The sequence below is a fragment of the Anticarsia gemmatalis genome, chromosome Z (assembly GCF_050436995.1).
Source record: "Anticarsia gemmatalis isolate Benzon Research Colony breed Stoneville strain chromosome Z, ilAntGemm2 primary, whole genome shotgun sequence".
NCBI lineage: Eukaryota > Metazoa > Arthropoda > Insecta > Lepidoptera > Erebidae > Anticarsia > Anticarsia gemmatalis.
The window spans coordinates 14,079,420-14,103,811 of record NC_134776.1 but is presented as its reverse complement, the minus strand read 5'-3'; the positions used below and the strand labels follow the sequence as shown (position 1 = coordinate 14,103,811).

Below are 24,392 nucleotides of genomic sequence, written 5' to 3'. Positions count from 1 at the left end.
TCCTTTCTCGGAATGTTTAATAATAAAACGGCCCTCAAAGGGTAGGCTCAGACTAATAACTGCAGGACATATTGCAAATTTCTCGTCACGCAAACGTCATATCCTCAATTTCAACTTGTTGCTGAAAGTGTGCACATGACATAAAACAAGCGTTTTGTCCGTGTATTTATTTGTGAGTAATCCTAGACACACGCGGATGTGTGGCGTTATGGCATTTGATATCTTCAAAGCCACCGAGTGGGCTGTACGAGGTTTTATCGTCAGTTTACCCTATCGTATATCATATAAATATGACAAAAACAACTACCGGTATAAAAGATTTACTCGCTAGTTACGTTATAAAGCTCATCCTTTTGCTCAAACTATATTCCGGTGGCGCTTGACAAAATAAACTTGCTTTACTTTTATTATAATAAATAGTTTCGACTAAAATGACCGTCGGATAATATAACGACCCTTTAATTTTGCTAGCAGAATATTCCTTTTGTCTAAGACCTCTTTAAAACAATTAATAGAACGTTATCTTGTAAATTACTAATACCGCCTCTCCTTTATTTTATCACTGTGATCGTAACATTTATAGGAGTAACTATTAAGGCGAGGTTAATTAAGGGCGCGCTCTTTGATCTTTAAATATGACTTATTGATATTTTACGATAAATGATAGATGAGATGTAACAGTGCTCCCGGCGGCGGCTCGTGCATGGTGTCAAGGCATCAAGTGATCCACAAATAGAAAAGTTACGTGTATTGGATCGAGTTGCTTACGCGGATTGCGGTCAAGTTGTGGCTACGGGGTATAATTCCGTATTTTACAAAGGATTTAAACAAACATTAATAAGCAGGCGCGCGTATCAAATAGGCTTTAGGATCGCTTGTTTTGCTTCGTTTTGTTTTGATGCCAACGAGTATCATGTTCCGCGGAAATCATGTTTGTGAGTAAATTATTCGGCTGGATTTGAATTCAGTGAAAGTAAATAAAGTAACATTTGATGTGTCACGGCAATCATCTACACAAATAGAACGGTGGGAATACAATTTACTTCAGCTGTAAGTTTGGTAGTCAAAAGAAGTTTGCTAGCTTACGTTTAATATTCCTAGAGCCTTCAAGGTTAACGGACAGAAACAACGTAATCTGTTTTTTATTGAAGATTACAAATTCGTTACGCAAAACCTTCTGTGATGTACAGCTGTTACTTATCTTTTCATAATGTTTAAATGGAATACTGATTCGTGCATATAAATCATTAAACACTTGAATACTTTTGTAACTCGCTTTTGTGCCCACCTGACCTGTGTTTAATATTAGGGCGAACTCGTGTATTCTACTAAAACCAGTTGATATCTTTGAATCTTTAGAGTAACTACAACAGAGTTTGGTTCATTATAATGCCTTTTCAATAGCAGAATAGCCCTTATACAATGCGTATTCATATAAAAGACCCGTTTTGGTCCATACACGTGTTTGAAGTGAGACGTAACGGAATAGGAAGGAAATAATTTATTAATAGGTATCTCGGGACCCTTTTGTCGTTAATATCTAATAATTATTATATCTTATTACCCTTATTAGATTTTGCTCTTTTTTATAATTTCACTTTTGTTTTCCCGGGAGGACTAAACGGTGTATTTAATTCACTTAATTTCCCCCTGTTATGTTTTGGTATTATGTAATAGAAGCGAGCCCATGGTCGATATTTTATTTAACTTTTAAAAATTATATCCTGTACAGACTATAATAATATGAGCTTATTGTTGCAGCTATAGGTTTCTTAATAGCTAGTCTAATATTATTTCCATATATATGATGCAACGTTTTTTATTAAGAAAGGATAATTTTAAACTTTTCATCACAAAAACGATTAACAAACTGCACCCTAAGTAACATACAGGCCAGAGCCAACATGTCAGAATAATAAGATTCCAAATGTAAATCAATTTATAAAGACTACACTGAGACCTTCGACGTTTACAAACAGGGCCATCAATCATTTTACTTGTTATTTGCATAATCTCCAACAAGTTGCAATGCAAACAAAGCATAAATAAGCAGCTATCAATAGAAGCTGTATCTTTAATCCTATAAGCCATTAATAAAGTCCGTGGAAGGTATTTTTCACTGCGGACGAAGAGACTAGCGGCCCGATAACTAACAAAGAGCTGTAAATCCACTCTGTTATAGTCCAAATGAACGGATCTCTGGCGAAGAATCTCAGCTTTTAACTTAATTCATCTGTAACAGGCAGAATGACAAAGCTAGCCACTAACGATTTAACCTGGCGATATGAAAGCCCACGCTCCACTGTCCGGCTAATTCATGTGATAAAAAATACAATGTTTATTTTGTCATTTTTAAATGTTGTACACTATCGCTTAGAATATTTACGACTTTACCTATGTGCTAAGTACTATGTGAACGTTTTGATGCATTTAAATATAAATGGCATGTAGAAAATATACCCCAATTTACCACTAGATACTGAAATACCTAATAGTTCGTAAGTAACTCCCATTAAATCCCTCATTAATCTAAAAGTTTACATTTTAATCTCAATATAAATGGAGGAAGCTCGGATAGTAGTGCAACGTTGTAACAACGTGAAGATGAAGCAGACGGGAATGTCATCAGGTGTCGCGAAAGCAATTTAGCGCGTCTACTCGATTATCCGAACGTTTCGACTTGAAACAAACCACTTAAACACCAAGTAAAAGTGAATTTCCAAACTATAGCTACGTTATTCCAGAAACTTTACTTAACATATTGTAAGTGTAGTGTTTCACAGTTCCCCGTGTAGTTGCGTGTAGTTGCCGACGCGACCGACATTAACACCGCACGGGATACCAAACGGTTGTTTTGTTCCCCTTTTTCTTTACAAATGGGAAATCGGACCCACATTATTACGTGTCTGTATAGCGCAGATCTATATACGGAAAACTTCTTACATTCTCAGTTTTAGATTTACCAAGCTAAAGAAAATGCTTTCGAAACCGTCTTGGATGAAAATTAAAAAGCGAGCTTAGAAGTAATCTGGTCCGAGAAGTCCTTGCTCGCACTAATTTTCATTGTCCATGCTTTAACGGAATGACAGCACCAGTTTATATTTTTTTATATTTATTTTATCGTACTCTACGATCCAGCTTATTTATATTAATTTTACCAAGTTAATTATTTCTACCTGCTCTGCACCAACATATGCAGTCTTTCAAAACTGCCAAGTTTTAAGAAATGTGCGGTCTTAAAAAAAATGCATATTTAAACTAAAACTCTTTTAACTTTATAGTTACTTTAGTTTAAAATTCAATGAACGCGCGGCAGTTTCTTTTTCAAATTGCATAAAACCGTATTTTGATAAGATCTCAAAAGACTACGAATTGAATTTACTTTTTCACGGGATATTTGCTAGAAATAATCTACTCGAGAAAAGTGAGCATGGTGCCCGGGGAAGACCATCTAGAGATTATTTGCTCTCCTTACTTAAAGCAGGAGCAGACAGGTTCATCTATTTCATAATTAAGGCTCTATACAATTCCCCCTTTCCCCTATTTAGCTATGTACCTGAGAGTAAAACTGCCGAGGCATGCGGTTTAATGTTTAAGTACTTTTTTCTTTTCCCCGGAAACGGTGGCAGGGCGCCGCTGCGCAGCAAGAAAGTATTAACAAAAACTTTTTTAACGTTAATAAGCCGAGCGGTTCCCGCCGCAAATGTAGCTACTAACTCGATAACTATAATCAGAGTTCATAAACATGGCCCGATCGAGTACCACCTCTCAATTTGTTCACCCGAAAGTCATTAATAAGTACAAGTCGACGGCGACACTTGGCCTGACCGCTAATCACCAAATCGTGGTTCAAAAGTAATCTCACTCGAACGTGTTCTTCTCGGTACGACTGTGTAGTGTATTACTATTGACCTACATCTACTTCAAAGTAGAGACAGAGTTAATTTGTTACCCTTGTCCAATTGTCCAACCCCATCCTACTAGTGAAAGTTTGGTCAAAGATGTTTTCACGTGGGTAATACCTTAATTTTGTGCGCAAATGGGCACGTCACTGACAAGACCCATATTACGAAACATTAGCAGTACTGCCATCACAGAATGCTTGAGTAAATATCATTCTAAACTGAGTTGAGACAAAGAGAAATCACTTATGTGAAATAATTCAGCCTAAATCGTAAATGAGCTTTATCGTCATTTCACGAAAATTCTTGGATTCGACTTAGCTTATTTAAGGGGTATGATACGAGGAGGCGAAAATACTAATTAGTAATAACGGTAATAATAACGTGATTGGGACGTAGTCAGCGATAACGAGGTTGCCGTTTCTAAAACAAATAAAGCTCCCTGGTGAACGCGAACTTGGATTGGCGACGTGACTGACAATGATAACATAAACAATCTTATAACATTGATTACATTATTACTTACGTATTATCATCCATTTCAGTGTTCAGCCTGCTCTGGTGAATTAATGATTCAAATATGTATATGACGTGCGAGGGAGCTAGCCCAAGAGGCGAGAATATATTATGCATGTCTATGATACTATTCGGGTGATTAGTTAGATTGAATCCAATCTACATGCTGTACCCGGATTACATCGGCTTGAAATAGAAGGTATAACCGATCCATATAATATAGTGCGGATATACAGCATGGTCGTGAAACTCAGTTGCGAGCTGAAACCCTGCACCGAGCTCGGGAACATCTCAGAGCCACGTGCAATGCAAATGTGCATTAGCAGCAGCTATTTAACAAGTTGCTAACTCGACGCTTACGACCTCAGTAGAATCGCTTAATTAATTCTTGTTCGCTCCCTGTGTCTATTCGACAAATGACTGACGTCTAAACCCTCCATTTATTTCATAATTTAAAATTCATAAAAACAAATTAGAGAAAACTGAAACAGCCTACTAAAACATATAAGTTAATTAGCTGTCGCGGTGCGAAGGGTGAGACGCGATCCCATATAACTCTTTAATAGTCTCGCTACAAACCGCCTGCTGTGAAGTGTGAACAGAGTGTTGCATATATTCTGCTAAAGCAATGCAATTAGCGCTGGTTCCCGCTCGATGCTTTTCTCCTACCACAAGATATGTTAAACAGAACGCGAGTTTTAAAATAAAAAGTTAATTACGAATGTGAAACTAGTACGTATTTTGTTTTAATCATAAATATATCTCATATTCTTTAAAAAAAAGTATTTATGAAACCTAATTCATAAAGAAATCTAAGTGCAATGATACTCTCAGTTGCTAACAGTCAGATACAAATTCTCACTATAATACTGTGACATCCTAATGACAGTAATTTTAATTGAATTCAAGACAAATAAATAAAAGCATTTCCGTTTAATAACCAAAAATTTTAAAGAATGGTCTGTTTTTAATTCAGTCATTTTTTACAGTTAATAGTACCTCGGTAAACTTGAAAACGTAGAGGCATTCGTTACAAAAGAAAGTACGGCCTCGTCGCTATTCAGGTACTATGCGATTTACACAAGTTTTCTTTTCAGGGAGTTGATATCTGACGGCTAGCAACCGAGAGCATCATTATACCCAGATCTTTGCCCTATATCCCTCCGACAATAAGACGAACTCAAACTTGTAACAATGTCCCTGTATTTACTTACAGAGCTTTTGTTTGATTTTACTTTTTACTCCGACAAACACGTTTTACCGTTTTCAAGCACCTTCTAGAGCCCATAACATTTTTCAAACGTTGACAAACCAAAGGAACGCGCTTGTTCACAATACAATTGATTAGACGCGTCTTACGCTCGAAAGTATTTTCATGAGAAACGTAACCGCACAATATATTACGATCAAACTTTATGAACCCGATAACTAAAATGAAATTCTTCTCTGTATAAAGATTTTAAGATCCATCATCTTCAAGAGCTGTCTGTTCCTAATTTCTTTTGTTCGCAAACGCCGACACATCAATAAATCTAAGCACGTCAGACGAACATAGCGCAGCACCGCTATAATAAAAGTGGCTACAGTAATCATCCGTGATAGTTTCATAACCCTGCTTGACAAATTAGAGCTGCGAGAGATACTGAAATAGAAACTTTAACCCGACTCCTGACAAATGACTGAGAAAAGTTTTCATCCTGCAAAAAAATGAGACAATATGAACAACGAGCGAAATGACACGTAGGAAACGGGCCACGAGAAACGAGCACCGATGGAATTTACACGTTTGTCACGTTACCGGTCGGTTTCTATAATAAAAGATAAGAATATAAAACAATCTTTGGATTTATATTAAGCTTAGATAAAAACGACGGCTAAATCTTTGAAGACTTTAAACATTTTAGAACACTATCGCAGCGCATCCCTGCAGTTTAATCTCGAGAGCTTTTAAAACATACTTACGTCATAAAAGACATAACTCGCGGCTTTAAGTCTAAGAAGCACTATTGTCAAATGTAAACCCTTCTAATTACAGACAGTGCTCACCAAAGCGCGGCTTTGAGTCCTTTGTTGTTCAGCTGGGAGGACAATTTCATGGCACGACATAATCACGACGGACATTCGAGATTAAACTCCATGTAACTGATGAAGATAACAAAGTGTCGACGGGGACAAAGAGCCCATGTGACGCGCGAGGACACGCTCCAAACGCATTTATATGTCAGACAATGCAATCACGACGAAAATAAATTAATTCAGTGTGATGTTACATTAAACTGAACTTTTAAATTACCGTAACGACTCTTACATAAATCCAATTCTCTTCGATAGCTAAAACCTAAAACCCTGAAAGTTCCTAAATTCAAATCTCGATGACTCATAGAATTGGTGTGCATCTCGCTGTATTAGCACTAAGCCAGCTTACCGGCCATGCTGTTATATTATGTATAACACTAACGCACTGTCAAGACATAATGGTCCGGTGATTCTCGCTCAGTAGACATATTATATGTACATACGTGCGATGTGGTCAAGATTAGTTGAAAGCCAACGAGAGAGGGTGACAATGAAAGCGTCCGTGGAGACTACTAGATAAAGGCACTCAGGTTAATCTGTAGACCAAGACTGACTTGACAATTTGAAAGCAATCTTAGCGCGAGTTATATAGCTTATTATTGTTTTATTGAAAGGGTCAAGTTCGCCAACTCGCAGCCGACGAGAATGCATGAATATAAATTAGTCCAAGGAAGGATATATTTATTAGTACGCGACTGTTTCCAAGACTGACAAAGATGGTTTGAAAGTATAAAGCTTTTGCTTATCTCAGATTGTAGTATGTTACGTACGTCACGTATTCTCCCGTGGGGGTAGGCAGTGACTACGAGACGTCACACGAACTACTAACTTAATATTATTCGGAAGAGCTTGAGACCACCCAAAGAAGTGCTGGCTGGTTGTTTTAAAGGCCATGGGAGTCAACGGACCACTACGTGATGAGACTTAAATACGCGTGTATGCCACTCGTATCGCCCACCGCATAAATATCTTTTGATGTTACCTACCACGTAATGTCTTAAAGGATAAGACACGTACTTAATACGCATATCTTTAACAGTGATTCGAATGGATGTGTCATAATACTAACTATCAAGGACCGAATAATTTAATATTTCAATAACACTGAACTACTTAAAGATAGTTTAAAAGTATACTACTTAAATAATCAGAATTGCGCGTTGTACCTGTGTTTCCAAAAGCTTCATATTATTATCACAAGTTTATAATTTCGCATATCGGAAACACATCGAAGCTTAAAAAGTTTAAAATGAATTCAAAATGTATGAGATATGTACATCAGGTATTTTTATTAAGAGCTCCAGTCAATATAAATTAACAACGTAGAATGTTTTACAAATATAAACCCTTTGACAAATAACGGAAACAGGTTCGTTTGCAAACGTTTGAAACAGTTAATCGTTTCAAATTACATTAATTATGTTACCCGAATATGATCACAAAGCATTCATCAAATTGTGATTTCATTCGAAGCGGACGAATGTTCCCGCTCTGGATTGTAGATAATCAATATTGCAATTGCAACGTCGCGACGGTTGTAGTTTTTGGTATAGATAGATGATAAAAGGTTTAGAATTCGGTATTAAGCGTGAGTTGTCACCCCTCGTATGGGGCGAGCGGCGCGACGCAGCGCGGCACCGACTGGCCCGCACCACCGCGCCAGAGGGGCGCTAATGCAGGAGGGTTGAATATCAAGGGTGCCACGACTCATCATTCATTCCCCGCTATGATTCGACACGAAATTAATCAATATTTTTACAAGAGATTCGCGCGTCGAATATAAACAGTAATTGTAACTTCGCTGTGATAATAATGCCAAGTTGTTTTAATTTAAAATCAATCTAGCGTGATTCGCTTACAATTTTGCGAAACGAATGGAAATCGTAATAAACCTCCTTTTTGAAGTCTTAAAATATGAAGAGGAGCGCACAAAAAGCAAAACTTTTCCGTTATAAGAGTAATAACAGAATGTTAAGCAATAGTGAACATGACATAAATAGTTGTGAGCAGTAATCCCTTTGATAATTTTCGTACATATAATAATGAACTAAGTTGAGAAATGTATCTATTCACGTATCGCGAGGTATTCAGTAGGTGGAACAAGTTCCTCGCAATAGTTAGGCGGTATCGGCCGAACTTACAGGTTTCTCAGAGAGATTCCATGTCAGGCTGAGTTATTGTCATTTCATTAAGTCCGTTCGAGCCGATTTGAACTACGTATCTCGGCCAACGTGGGTTCCTAATATGATTTATATTCGCTTGAAATGGAATTTTCAGTAAAGTAAGGAGACAAAACCCGTTTTATATCATCCTATAATGAACTTGATATTTTTATTGGGTAACTGACAAATCGATTTGCTTTTAATTATTTACCTTCCTTCCAACTTCAACATATTATTGACAAATCTTTGATCTGTGTAATTGACTCAAGGAATTGATATCCGCAATAAGCATGACTCGCACTCGAAGTTTGTGTTGAGCAAAGGCTTCTTCGTACTGATCTTATTAAACTTATCAATAGCACTCATTTACAAGAATATTCATAGATCAGTTATTGGTTTGAGATTGGGTTCAACAACTTCTGTTTTTGTTACAATGGTTAAACTGCTTCTGATCACAGCTTTGAATCTAACACACAAAAGGAGTTTTAGAGAAAGAAAATATATTAAATGCCTAATCACGAACTACAAATTGGAATTTTATATATTTGTTATGTGACCACGTTTCATAAAATTCTGCAAAAAATGTTTGCTGAATTATTGAGATAAACATAAAATATTTGCTGGTACGTATCACGCGAGCACCAACTAGCGTGATCCTTTGGTTCTGTGCAATATTTAAAACTACAAAATAAAGTGTTACCGCTAAAAATGTGAACGGTGGTTTTTAGTATTTCATATGCATACAGATTTAAATAAAGTTCAAACATTTGCACAAATCAACTAGTTTTCAGTCTGATCGGCCTGTTATAACGCAGCATGGAATTTATTGCATCAAGAAATTGCGATATTAGTAAAATATTACACATAGATGTAAAAATATTGCTTTTGCAATATCATTTTTATATTCAAATTGAAATCGTTTTCCGTTCTGCAGTGACGGCAATAAAGCTATGTGTATGATTAAATCTGATCTCTTCCTCTCAAATATGAATATTCCACTTATGGTGTACTTATGTGGAAAGTTTATATACATATCTGTTTTCATTTTAAATGTTTATAAATGTTCGAATCCCGATAGCATATTATTGTATTGGTTATGCAAACTCTTCATTTTAGTTCGTATTATCAAAATTGGATATTTCCATTAGATGATAACACGGTCTTAATTAAAGTGTATTTTATATTATTTTACTATTGTTGTTTGATAAAGTAAATTGTAAATAATTTGCGACTAAACGGTCGAAATTGGTATTAAAAAATGCATAGTGTTCTATCTATCCGCTTTCCGTCCAGTTCGGTCATCAATAACGCAACACCGTCAAACTGGAGTATGCAGATTGAAACTGAGTGCCACGAGAAACACCTCAATTTATGTATGAAGGCCGATTGGCAGTTACGGTCCCGCTCGGTAAACTGTACAATGTTGAAACGATCAAGACAATTCAAAAAGGATGGAGGTAAAGCAGGGCAACGATAAGTGGTATCATGATGGCTGTGCAATTTGCGAGAGCCAAACCCGGAATAAACCTCTTTTAGTTCTATTATATGTAAATTGCAGTTTCTTCCCGAATAACCGCACTGATAAGAAAGCGATTTATTTCAGTCATTTAAGTATTACCATAAAGCATTATTTATTTCCAGATTCCATACTATTATTTGATTTAAAACTTTCTGTCCCTAACCAGATACCCAAGTTAAAAATATAGAGCTAATATTTTGGGCATTGTTTTGTTCATAAGTTCGATGTTCCGGTCTAATTATAGCTGACCTTACACGAAAGTTGTTGTAGTATTTTATAGTATGGTGTGGGTTATCAACACTTGAATATTTAGGGACCGTATCCAACCCTAACCTAATCGATAGCCACCAGAAGGTCTACTCTTCCCGCACCCTACACAAACTACAAACTAACACGTCACAATTTTTATTTGTATGGAATACGAGATTGTCAAATATTATTTAGGTGTATTGTATAGTACACCTAGCGTGAAAACTTGTTCCGCTACAAACCGCGCTGTTGTCTAAATTAAGACGTTTTCTCTCGTATCGCGTCTTTCTTCAGCGTTGGACTTTTAAAAACTTTTCGCTTGGTAAATGCATGGCGAGGCAGAGCATTTAAAATTTTTTGGCCTACCAATTTTATTACAGATTTTATATTTTATTTTCCGAACTTGCATTATTAATCAGTCAGGAAATTTAACGTTATATGAAAACGTAATGTTAGTTCGTAGTTAACCCTCTAAACATATTTAAATGAAGCTTTAAGTACTCTAGTTGAAGGATGCTGAATTTAAATAATATAATGCGCGCAAAACAATCTCGTTCATACCTTATTTTAACAAAATTAGAGATGCGAGGCCCGGCAATGAAACTCCAAACATTATAACGACTTGTATAATTCTTTCGTCCTTATTATAAATTGTTTCCGAATTGTATAAAATGTTTCTATAACAAACTTTGCTGCGATAAAGATCCGAAGGACTAGAATGTTTCGTGTTTGTTGTGTGTATTTTGTAGGTAACAATGTTTAGTGCTCGATAGTGTATCGTAGTTATCCAGCATATTCAACATTGTATAGTAATGCCCTTACGTGCTCCGACTACTCGCGCGATGTCAATTGAAAGCAATACTTCAATGTATCATGAAACAGCCCCTGATATTTAAAACAAAACGGCAAAATTAAAGACTTGTTGCTAATGTTATGTACCCATTTGAATACTATATAACTGTATTTCCGTCTCCTACGAGTAGAGACGCCAGGTCCAAAAATAGGAAACCTTCACTTGACCTTACATTCAGCCGGACATTCTGTCGCGTCGGTCTGACTGCCTTATTAAACAAAAGAAACGAGGTCTTGTTCGTTCCAAGGCATCCTGCATCACTTAATTCTGAGGGGTTCCTTGGAATTGACCTGTCACTGAAGTAGAACTTATTTTTAAAATTACCGGCTGATTTTGTTTACAAAAATTATTAGTTTCTGAGACCCATGTCTGTCTATCTAACAAAATAACTAAGCGAATGCACGAATTTATAAAGGCTTAAATACCTCAATCGTTCTGCACCGTCACTACGATTGAGTCCGCGCGCTCCACGGAATATGCGGGTCTGTCATTAGTTGAGTACGCAAAACTTATACCAGTTTCGTGAGATGTTACGTGCTATTATAGTATATACGGTACATGATCAACCCTTTTAATTGCCTGCAACCACCATAACCAGGAAGAAGCTGCTACCAAGTAAGTTCATAAAGACTGCAAACGATGATGATTATGTGCACCGCAACCTTCCAGAAAGGGAAAGGTACCCGGACAGCGGTCGGCAGCCAAATGTTGATTAGCAAACTTTACATACTAATACTTACATTGACGAAACTGTTGAGGACGGAATCTCAATAATCTTATTTAAGAAAATACTAGTATAATATATAACACAAACTTATAATTGAGTCCACAAACCTATATTTCTCTCGTAAATGGAGAATTTGAGTAGTGAGCAAACTATTCTATTCCTATTTTTAAAGTTCCGTTTACAGGTATTCCCAAAAAAGAGCTTTGATTCTTTTTATAACAACGATAGGTTGAGTATAAAAATAAATCTCAAATGTTTGAACGTTATATTTTTGCCAAATAAAAATATTTCAGTGTTGTAAAAAATATTCGACCGGGTAACCAATAAAAGTTTCTATTTTAAGCTGAACGACGGATTGCGACTGCTACGGCAAACCACCGGTCATTTACAATTTAAAAGGCTACAAGATTACCTTAGTTAATTTTGAGAAGTGTTTTAATCATAACTTTTTCCTACATTGACATGTCCGTTAATAATATACACATCTTTAATAGTCAATCATATGTAACCGTATCCTTTTCTAAAAACATATTCGTATGTGTCTAATTACGTATATTATGCTGTTGACAACGACATCTTGTTTTCCCGAGGCTAAATTTAATCAGCTTCGCGTTATCGTAATCAGTATTTATTAGATTAAGTGTGAACCCGGGAAGAAAACTTTAGTATATTTAAATAAACATAACATCTGTTTATTGGTATGGGTGCTATGAGGATCTTCCGGAGACGGGGGGTGGCTTTCGCGTCGAACTTCCATTGTTATAAATGTAAGTACCTCAGTAACGCTACGCCGAGTCAGATTTGAGCAGTAGATATTATTTCCGAAAACGAGAAGCGAACCACCGCCTCGCCAAGTAAGCGGAGCCGAAAGCCGATTGCGCTCGGTTTGTCGAACAAAAGACTCTAATAATAAATCTTCATCTTATAATGGAGTACGTGACCTTTTATTCATTTTACGACATTTATCAAAATTAAATTACGAGTTAATCGAAAGCAATATGAATTCAAATATGGGGAAAGAGGTTTATTTTATCTTGTGTGTGTATTAAATACTCGAAGATTAGGCTCAATAAATAAAACCGTAACAAAATTAGCAAACCGGAACAGCGGCGACATCACTCCGCTATCTGTCTGGTTTTTTTTGTTGTATAAAAATCGGTTACTAAATATTAACAGATTTACTTAAACAAGAAGAAAGATTTCGTAAAAAGATGGACATTCTTTAATAATCTCTTGGATACAAAGAACATCAGATAAAAAACCTACTTCATTTAATGGTTAAAAAAGTTTCGATCTGTATCAACTCTCAAACTTCGTATTTAATTCTTTGTAAAAAATCTAAAGGTTGTTAGTGAAGTCGCCCGCCTTTGAACAAGTATGTATCTACCCCTTTATGTACCTCTAAATTATTCTGCCAATCGTTTTCAATCGTTATAGACGTTCAGAATGCATTAAATATTTTAGAATCAGTTCGTCAATCGTCTGTACGAATTCGAGAATAGATTCATCCGGATGAATAACTCAAGTCGACGGCAAGAAAAGAACTAGACAATTAATCTTAGTGCTCTTTGATAAAATGCATAAATTTGGGAGCCTATTGCAAATGGGTTCCTAGCATATTAAGTGCATCCGCAGAGATATAATGTAAAGAATTTAAGGGTAAATATTTGTAATTCTCGTTTCGTCAAAAGTGCTTTACGAATACTTAAAGTCGGCTGTGAGTTTAATCTACTTGACAGCGAATGTGGGACCGGAGCCTTCACTATTAATAATTTAAATAAATGTAAAATAATTTACAAGTTTCATCTGTAAAATTATAATTTGTGAAGCTTGTTGCAAGAGAGGTCCAGTGTGCTGGCTGTGTTATTACTTGCGTTATAATAAACTGCTTAGGAGTCTTCAACAGAAAGCTAATGTAGTTGTTCAGTGCTCTGCTATCTCTTAAATATATTCGTTGCCATTTGCGCACACTTCCCGGCTCGTTTATTCGAGATCGTATGAAAACGTGAAATTACACGAAGAATATTTTAAATTAAAATTAACGTAATACGGCAGTGAGGAGCAAGTACAGAAATGTTCATCCGGACAACTTGTGTTGGCTCCAGTGAGATGTTTGGGACACGGATAAGTAGCTCTATTTAACAACAAAGGGAACACCTAAGCGGAAGAATATTCCTGTTTCCGGTGTTACTCTGTACTAATTAGATTATGCGCTTCTAAACGATGGTTTAGCAAGTGGAGCGTTCATGAATTTCTCGATAACTAATTGCCTTACAAAAATCACAATACGGAATTACGGCTGACTCAATATCAAAGGGGCCTTTTTACGTTGCTAACAAAGCGCAACGGCTAGTCATAAAAAATACATAGCTGGATATTACCATATAGCTAAACCCTGTAGCACGCCGTATTTCCAATGGTTTTCCCCTATATCGTTTATCGAGAAAAAAAACGTATTATTTTAATTCTTTAGAAAAAATGTCCATCAGTTTACAAGCAACCGAAATAAGGTAAAAGGTAGCACAAAGCCGCAAAAAACTCATTAAAAAACTAATGAATCTCATCAAGAAAACATACAACTTATTTAAATCAATCTTAAATAATAAAACAAAGCAAAACCAAATCAAGCCACCAAGAAATGTCTAAATACATAATAAACGTCGATAAAATAAAATAATAATTAGCGATATCTCACAGCGGGCAAACAATCTAATTTATTTTCCAATTAGAATTGTGCTCGAAATTTTGTTCGACGTCTTTCAACCGGAAACGATTGACGAAGATTTACACACACAAAACAAAAGAAAAAAGAAGTCGGAAAACCCGTGACGCCGAATAAACTCCACATGAGTATACCTACAAGTGTGGAATTCCATGATACTGGCTAAGACAGCCACTATAAAAATAAGTAGAGGGCTAACTCGTAAAAAAGTTTTGTTTTTTCCCTGTTGCTTGTAACTACATATTCTTTTATTTCATTATATTTTTTTGTTATCGTTTTACTACCTGCGTAAACTAACTCCCCTTAAAATTAATTTTCTGACCCCGACAAATTAAATTCTATGTTTGTTTTCCACAATAAATATTCACAATAAATAGTAATTATTAACGCGTAGCAAGAAAATTTATCGCTCAGCCTATGTCAATAAGAATTCGCGAACGGTAAGTTATCTATGTGCAAAGCCGGAACTAATATTAAATTATGAAAATAAAAAAAAAACTATCTGTAAATAAGTCAAAGTACGTACCTTAAAAATCGCCACTCTATGTTCTCCCTGCGCCAATTTTCTTTTTTCATTTTGCACTGTTAATTTATTTAGAGTCTGAATAAACTTTGTCCGAACACATGGCAAGCTCGGTTCGTTGTGACGGAGGAGCTAACAAAGCGTGGCGGAGGCGCGACGGTCGCGTTCGTGACTGAGGGCTATACCAACGGCGGGCTTGTGGATAGGGTGGCTGTTGGCATCCCTCGCCCCTCGCGCCCCGCACCCGCTGCCCCCGGCACCCTCGTGCTGAGCCTAGCCTAGCCTCCTTTTGCGGACGACGAGCTTCCCCTATCTCAACCGTCATCCCATGCCGGACACCATGCTTTAAAAGTAATTCCGGTTTTTATTTGTTAATGCGCTTTTTTTAACTAAACGGGATAGTAACGGCAACGGTTACAAATCGTGTCACTTGTTCGGTGTCGGAGGTAATTAAGAATCTGATGAAATTATGATGAAGGATTACATTTTTTAACTTTAAATAACAGTATATTATTGTATTTATCAAAGTTACGAGTAAACACGGGTGCAATAATTAAGCCAATTCAGAAATTTGGTTATATTACTTGGGGTAGCCGTAACTAATTAAAATGCATATTGCTCTGTTTGGTTCTAGGAAAATGGCTTTTACCGATGAATTCGATGTATGTCAAAATAATAAGTATTGTAAAGCCTAAATAGAGAACTTCGATATCAACGGAGTAAAATTTTGTAAGTGGTAATAATTTCCTTGCCATTGCTGTTTTTCTCGTTCATTCAAAAACCTTTTTTGTAGCCGATGCTTCCGGTTATAACAATGTACTTTCATATTGTCATCTCTGTCGAGACAAACAATGTCTAATCTTGTGAGCCGAATTCTTGGTAATACTTAAATCAAGTTGCCTTACCCCATGAGAATATTTGAGACCACTTAAATTACCTAACTTCTGACGAGTTGCAAAATAAATGTTTAACCCTGGCTCAAATCTTGCACAGAGAGGGAGAATGGATTAAAAAAAAGAATATCGTAGCTACCGTCTTCATTTATACTTTAGAGTGTTATCAAATTTAAACGAGCAATAATAAAATAAGTTCTACTTGAGTAAACTTATGACATAAAACGTGAACTCGTATAACCGTGATTGTTACATTTGTATTTGTAACAAATATTAACTCTACGTTTTCCTGAAATTATCTAAAACTCACCGAGCGTGTGAGACGGGGACTCGTAATGAATGATTTTACCAGTACAATAGGGAACTAGTTTCATGGGTGATTTGGCATATTCAATGAACATGTCCCAGGTCAACCTAATCGATATTTGTCTTTGTAATATCAATAAACATTATTTTTATTACACTGTCTGGCCTTTGCATATGTTGACCGTTTCTAGTAAAGAGCTATTACTAGATTAAGAACATTTTGGTAGTATTTTCGTAAAAGTAGGCGACGTAACAATACGAAAATGGAATTGTTTCGGTCGGCACATTCGTTTAGCTTTCGTTAATTAAAGACGGTAATTAATAAAATAATCGAAAGAAAACGGCTCAAGACAAAGCGTATTTCGCCTCTGTTTTTATATTTTTAATTATTTAGGAATCATGGTGTTTTGATAAAATAAAAGTTCGTAATTATAATGTGTCAGCGACATACATAAGTTTAAAATACGTCAGTCGTCAGTCACAACAACGTTATTTGAGAATTATATTGAGTACGTATAGTTTTAAACTTCTCGTATAGCTATTTGAAATATAAACATATTACATTATTGATCAATTTTAAATTCAAATCCGAACTGATCGAATGTCCCTCTATATTACAGAGGGACGTGTGTATATTTATCCAGATAATGTAGCTAATTGTAGTTAGATTTCAGTTTAAATAACTTGCAAGTGTTATTGTAGGAGCAGTTCGTAGAAACCTCAACGTCAATCTGAAGCGCACAGGTATGACAGCCGGTTGAATGGACACCGGCCCCAGCACAGACGCGGAAATTAGAGGTAGACAGCACAATTAGATATTCCCGGAACCAATCCAGTTCCCGGGAACTTATAAAGTCAACCAATAACTTAAATCAGTTGTCAAAGGCATCTAAATTTACAAATGCAGTGAGAGAAACCACTGCTAGTACTTCTGGAGTAAATAACGGAAATCCATAAAGATTTATGGATACTATATTACCCCATTATTGGATGTACAACTTTCAAAATAAAATGCGTGCTCCAGCATGTTAAACGTTCAATGTTTGTGTCTTCTGTAAATAACTTAACCGCGTCTGTCAACCGGAATGACTGACAAATTGTGAAGTTCACAGTTTTGGCATAGTACCCTACAAATTTTGACGAGAGTAAGTAAGCGCCCTCACTCCCGCTCGACCGACGACGGAATATTTTTGATGTGTTGACTTATTAAAATTTAAGGGCAATGTACTTATGGATATTAACTTTGTTTATCGTAGCTTTGGTAGAATTAAAAATATAGAACCGAAATAAGATTTAATGATTTTGTGAAAAGCTGTGCATATTTATTAGATTATTTTATGAAACATCCAGCATCAAAAAACCTTATCTGAAAAAATCTTAATCAAAGCGCTACATATTCACGTATCACAATTTAACGTTTCCCGTTTAATGTTCGAAACCCGCTATTCTGTGGTAAAACTTTCCCATCTTACAATGTATATTGTATCCTTAACAATATAATTTTCCGCTCGAGAAATACAATGTCCTCCTCACCACTTAGTACAACTACGTTAACTACAAACAATACCTCCTTAAAGATTTATAATCCTTAATCCGTTATGTTTACGGTTAGACCCGAACCCATCTCCAAATTCTTGTCAACCCGTTAGACAACACCTACCCTGTGTTTTATAGTTTTACATCTTATCCACTCAGGATAATGTCTCCACGCCACTTTGTTATACGTTATGTTGCTACCTACATAGTTGACATCAAATCGCTACAGTACCCATCACTTCTATTGGCGTTATCGAGACACGCGACAGCTACCAAAGTGTATCTTTATGCGGAACATTTCGAACGATTTTCGACACACCCAACATACTACGTATTTATAAGTTTTGTTACAGTCAATGCACCAATATTTTTCTGTAAGTCATTCTGACAAATAAGAATGAGTTTCCTCAAGATTTCCTTTAAAAGAAATAAAATAAAATCTGACCCACACTTTTATCTCAGATCTTTCAGATCAGATTTATGAGAAAACCAGTTTCTTGTTTATTTAAGAGTTTTGCAAGTGATAACTTAATCTTTTTCTGATTCACCTTACTTCTTTAAACTATTGTATGAAAACGTATGACTTAGAATAAATTTTAGAACATCTCTTTTATGCACAGAAACTCCAAACACTCAGAACTACGTAGCTAGGTGCCAAGTTATATATAAACAAATGTGCAAAAAAAATGTTTTTATAATAATATAACATACATATGTATATTACCTGAATGTCAGCTGATACAACACGTTTAAACTGTTCACGCACCGCAATTCCAGCTTTTAATTTTTCTGTTCCACAAAAATAAGCTACGTTTTAAAATATGACGCTGTGAGATTTTCGAGGGTCACTTCAATTAATTAACAGTGCAGTGAACACAGCTTACCAAGTTCTTTAAGTCAAGAACCACATAACTCTGTCGATAGTCTTAACAAGTTTGACAACTCAAACAGCTGTAAACTTAGTTCCGAGCAGATAATTAATATCATTTAAATAAAAGTAATTACTTACGTAAGAACTTATAAAATGTTAATTAATCCATGTTTCAGCGGCTTTAAAGTTAACTACTTGTTATGCGGCAAGACTAATGTTCCACTTTGAGGTTTTTAGTAATAGGATGAAATGGCTAGGAATCGTAATTAACACTCTTTTTCAGGCGGGAAATATCGTGAACAAAAGGAGGCAGAATTTTTGAAAAGGTTAGACTGTTTTTACTTCTCGCTTTTTTCAGTCGTGCCTTTATAAAAGTATCGTCATTTTCACAGTATAACTACAAAGTATATAATAGGCTATTTCGTTTCTAAATCCTTTTTCATCAATCATTTTTACAAAGAGGATTTTAAATAAAATACTGATCAAATTCGACAAGTGTCTCGTGAGCTGTCGAGTTGGTGAATGTAAATATTGTAATACAGTGCTGCAGCAACATTTAAAGCCCATATATTTTAAGTAAACTTTTCTTTTCAATGAAACTTGGTTGCATCGGTCAGAAGGACTTTATTTCGTTTAATACAGACTGTTAAATAAAGTTCACCAACATTCGTAACCCGTCTTCAATAAATCAATTACTTATTTCATTTTGGATATACCAAACATGTGATAGGCCGTGCTAAAAAGTATCGCCTACGTCTTAATGATAATTTATTCATGATATTATGTGTTAAGGCACTCACACGTAATACGCTTTGATTGTACTACTACACATAATATACACTCTATTACACAAAAAAGCCTTTAGGACTCTCAATAAACCGGCTGAAATTGCAACCTAGTCTACATCCAGTATTGGTATGGCTAACAACTTCCCTAATAAGACATGTGGTAAGTCCTACGAGCATAAAGTCAAACTGTTCACAAATGTCATGCTCCTTAATGTTTGAGAGAGTGTTGCATCAGCCCGCGCTGTCATGAACACCAATCGTGGAACTTCTAACTGACATCTGCAGCGCTACGATCACGAACTTTCGATTCAATAGTTTCGAACACGTCTCGTTCAAATGTCAAACTTTTTGATGAGTCTGTTATTTACGGCCGGTCTCACCTCCTCTTGAAGTATTGGTTAGGTTAACAAATGGATACGACAGATTTTTTTAACATATTTACTTTCTTGCTATCTGTTGGATAGTCTAACTGCACTCGTAATTGGCGAGTAATCTCATGTAAAACCAATAAAACGCTTCTGGCAATCCATCCATCTTTCTTACAAGAAATAATGGTAGTCGAAGGTATCCAAGGCACAACCGCAATTGACACATGATATGGGCGATTTAAATTTAGAATATTATCTTTCATCCGTTTGGATTGACAAGCTTAATTAGGAAACATAAACAATTATTATGTAATACTATTGCTGAAAATTATGAATGATTTCAATCGTGACGGTTTCCAAACGGGCGGATAATTCACTAATTGTAACTTTGACATTATAATTGTCAATATTTCGCCAGATTTGACTTAGATGAATAATTAATCTGGTTTTGAGGTTCGATGATAGTGGCTTCGTGGAAAATCTATTGCTTTATAACCATTCTGTGCATCCCGCCTAATCTGTGAGTTGGGTATTAGATCAGGACAGTAATAATAATACCTACCTAGCGTCTGTCGTTTTATCTGAAGACACTAATCATTTTCCTATTGGTGTTGATGACAGCTAAAGCCGATGTATTAACGTGTTTTAAAGATTTACCATATCGATAAATGGGATATCATCTTGATAATATTTCGATTTTTTATAAAACAACTCATTCGTCGTATTGCTAGTCTCTTGGGAAGAAGCAAATTTTATACGTAATAATAATTTTACTTCGGCAAATTAGGTCTTGAGCAAATCTTTTAGTTTGTCTTATTATTTCCCAACGTTAATAAGGACCAAGAATTCCAGTTAATAAAGCAAACAATTATTCAATTTTACTCAAGTTCTTAAGACGGCCAGCCCAGCGGAAATGTTCCCTATTCTTCGCTTTAATTTACGCGGAAATGCAGTAGTACTAGTAAACTTACGATTTAATTTCCCGAAATATAGCACTTACAAACATTTTGTGACTCACAGCCGACATAAATACTTAAGTACCTCTAAAATTACAACGAAACTACATGTTGTGTTTTCAAATATAATCTACATTTTGAACAAACTCTCGTGTCACTCTCACCCCGTTAGTTTACTTCCACGTATGTACGTCCCAATACGATCACTCCCGACAAGGTTCTGTTTTTAAAATCCCTTGAACTGTCCCCCTGCATTACTTTCGTTACAGAGACTGAGTTCATTGAATCGAAACAAAGTTGTTACAACTAATAGTTCTCGAAAGGTTGAAAATTGTGATTCAAAATTCATTGTTTATTGAGTTAGAAGTTCCTATTTGTAGTTATAGAGACTTTGTGATTGGCAAGTGAGTGAATAGTAAGTCTAAAGTTTATAAAGTCAGCAGGACTTTGAGTTTGGTAATAAATTTATAGATCTATTCATTGATATTAGACTAAACGTTGCAAAGTCCCACGCTACTTGCCAAATATTGAGGCCGTAGTCTTCTCGTAGCACATCCGCGTAGACGCCATACGCATTAACGTGCCTACGCGAAAGTGCTACGATTTTTTTTCCTTGACTTCTTTGCATGTTTGTGTTGAATTTCGAACATCATTTAATATTTTCAATATGATTTACCGTAAAATCAGAAACTTACGGCCAATAGAGTATATATTAATTTGCGCATTAAAATAAAAAGGTATCAGTAATAATTAAACTTTGCAGCGAATTTACACATTCATATTCAGTTTTAATATCAGTATTACCCGTATCATTATTTATTTTACAGTATTACGTAACAAACATTAAATTTTAACATGAAACTAAAGGTAGATTGGTTTTATTAAAGGTTGAATAAATATTGTTTACTGTAATAAATACCGCCCCACATATTATTATATTTAGCTATGTTCTGCTCGTAATAGATAACCAAAGTATTGGTGTAAAAGATTGTGATAACCGCAATAAGATCCGTTGCGTAGTTTATATTTTAGTAGACACGCAAACAAAAGCGAGTTCGTACTTTGTTTTGGACTTTTTATTGGTTCCCAGTCTAGTTCAATTCAGAGTATTTTTTTTTAGTTAAATAAAAGCAGCAACAATATTATCAAACGCCTGTCCGTTGCACGACGCGCCTCGCGAAACATTCGGTAAGTATGGAAGCCCTTTACTATTGTAAATAAACTTCCATTCTTCGGTCACTTCCTTCCTTAAACACGTCCCTCACTTTGCGCTTTTATGACGGCGATTTTGCGAACATTGAAATTTATAAACAGTACAAAAATGCTTAAATGTTTTCCGTTTCGACCGCGGCGCTACGCAAACAGAGAACACATTGTTTATTATAATGCAATTTAATAAAACTGGAGACGGTTTTTTGCAAACATTTTTAATTAGTATATCCGATTAATTAAGTAGTCATAATAAAAAGAGATAGACACTCAGGCTCGTATTTATTGTTTTCAAAATCATAACGAACATCTCTTGTTCAATATTTTATTAAAGAGAAAATCTTGACAAAACGTTACAGTGAAACAAAGCTGTTGCTGCGAACAGTTCGCGAATTGTTTTTAGTTTTAGTTCTGTATTCGGCGGCATTAATTAAAACTCTACATTTGTGTTATTTTTATATTGATGTTAACTTCATGTCGATTTTCTGTAGGTTTTGTAACGACAAACTTCGAAGCCAGCGATCGCAATGTAATTGCCAAAAACATAATATAGAAATAGAATATTCATAATCTGTTGTGATATTATGATTGTAGTATTGAGTAGTTACTTACAACTAAATGCAGAGTTAATTTAGCTACAAGGTTTCTAAAAAAATAAGCTGTTGTCTGGCAATTTTATTTAGTACTCAAAGAAAAAAAGAAGAAAAGAGATTAGTTCACTTCGACACCGGTACAAAAGGCTTACCCAACATTTAACAACCTCTATTGTACCCAAATTGAGATTTGAGGTAATGAACTGAAATTAATCTGCTTTAAATATTTTCACATTTTTTGTTTACGTTTTCTAAATATAGCTTATTGGCTTATTAGCGTGGATGGTGTCCGCTTTCACTTCCAATTAAAACTTTTTACGCCCGATAACGACTAGTAGCAGCCGCAAAAATAATTATATCTGCGTCGGCTCTTTTATACGTTACTCAGAGAAGAGTAAAACAAAAATTGTTTTAGCTTTGAACTTAAGCTTGTAAAAATGATGGGCTCTTTCAGCGAAGTACTCTATTTGGTAGAGCTTAGTGAGGCTTCCTATAACCGCCATCTGATACAACGTTACGGCAAACACCTTCAGCAGCCTATTGAAACTCTCTCACATACAGCGCACAGCTTACCTTAGTTTCTTACCTACAAAGGCACAAATTTGTCTGTGTGTGCCTTTAGCAAACATCCCACCTGCATTAGGGTGGCGAGGTAAAAAGATTTTTTGTTTTATTTAGCGTTGGTAATTTTAAACCATGTCCTTCCTGTATTCCTTTGAGCACAGCACCATTAAAGGTTTAACCAATATAACACGGTCAGTCGCCACAAAAGTTTAACTTTGCTGGAGATTTTTTTTTGTAATGAAATTTATTCAACAAAAACTACAAATAATAGCCTTTTAAGAAACAACAACTAGCTCAAGTTCTATTCTAAGGTTTTCGTAAATAAATAACATAACAAGTATCTGAAAGGAATTGTCATTTGTACGACTTGTAAATATTATGGATAACATCAAAGTTAATCTCTACGAATATACAGCTTAGATTTTAAAACAAAGTCTAAAAATACTTTGTTACGAAAAATTCCGAATATAAAACATTTTCCTTTGGAAACTGCTACTGAGGGAGTCATACGTAGCATTTTGTCTTCAAATATTTATCATACAGCTCCTAATCTTTTATAGCTCGGTCGTTTTACTTCGTGGTGATTATAAATAACGGTCTATAAATCAGCGCGCATTATTTCTTTCGTATATATCTGTATAGATATAAGATTAAGTAGAGCACACCCTATTCGTGTTGAACTGCCATGAATTAAAAAGCATACACGGAACTGATAACAACATACATGAATGAGCGCTGTCTACTTTCCTTGTAACACGACTAGACTGTAACAAAAACAAATCAAAATGTACTTCTACTACTATTCCCCTTAATAACTAATGTTTTGAGCGCCTTTGTACGTATTCTCAGAATCTAAGAAAGCTGAAAGAGAGCTTTGTATGGTCATCTTTACAGTATATTTATTTACGAACAAAACATGGCTTGTCTATTATATTAGAATTATATGTATTGTACCATAAATATAATTTTAAAATGAAAGCTCAGACACCTACTGTCTGTGCTTATTAAAACGTCATCGCGAGAAAGATTTAGCTACCTATATTATTCTCCACTATTTAT

At 35.4% G+C, this 24,392-nt stretch overlaps 1 protein-coding gene across 1 annotated transcript in view; it reads right to left on the bottom strand.

Moving 5' to 3' along the window:
- Positions 1-15,402, bottom strand: part of LOC142986240 (uncharacterized) — a 42,264-nt gene extending 26,862 nt beyond the window's left edge. Inside the window, exon 1 of the mRNA XM_076134607.1 lies at positions 15,253-15,402. Coding sequence (XP_075990722.1) covers positions 15,253-15,302 — 50 coding nt within the window. The 5' untranslated portion in view covers positions 15,303-15,402. The remainder of the gene's footprint in view (positions 1-15,252) is intronic.
- Between the last annotated feature and the right edge of the window lie 8,990 nt (positions 15,403-24,392).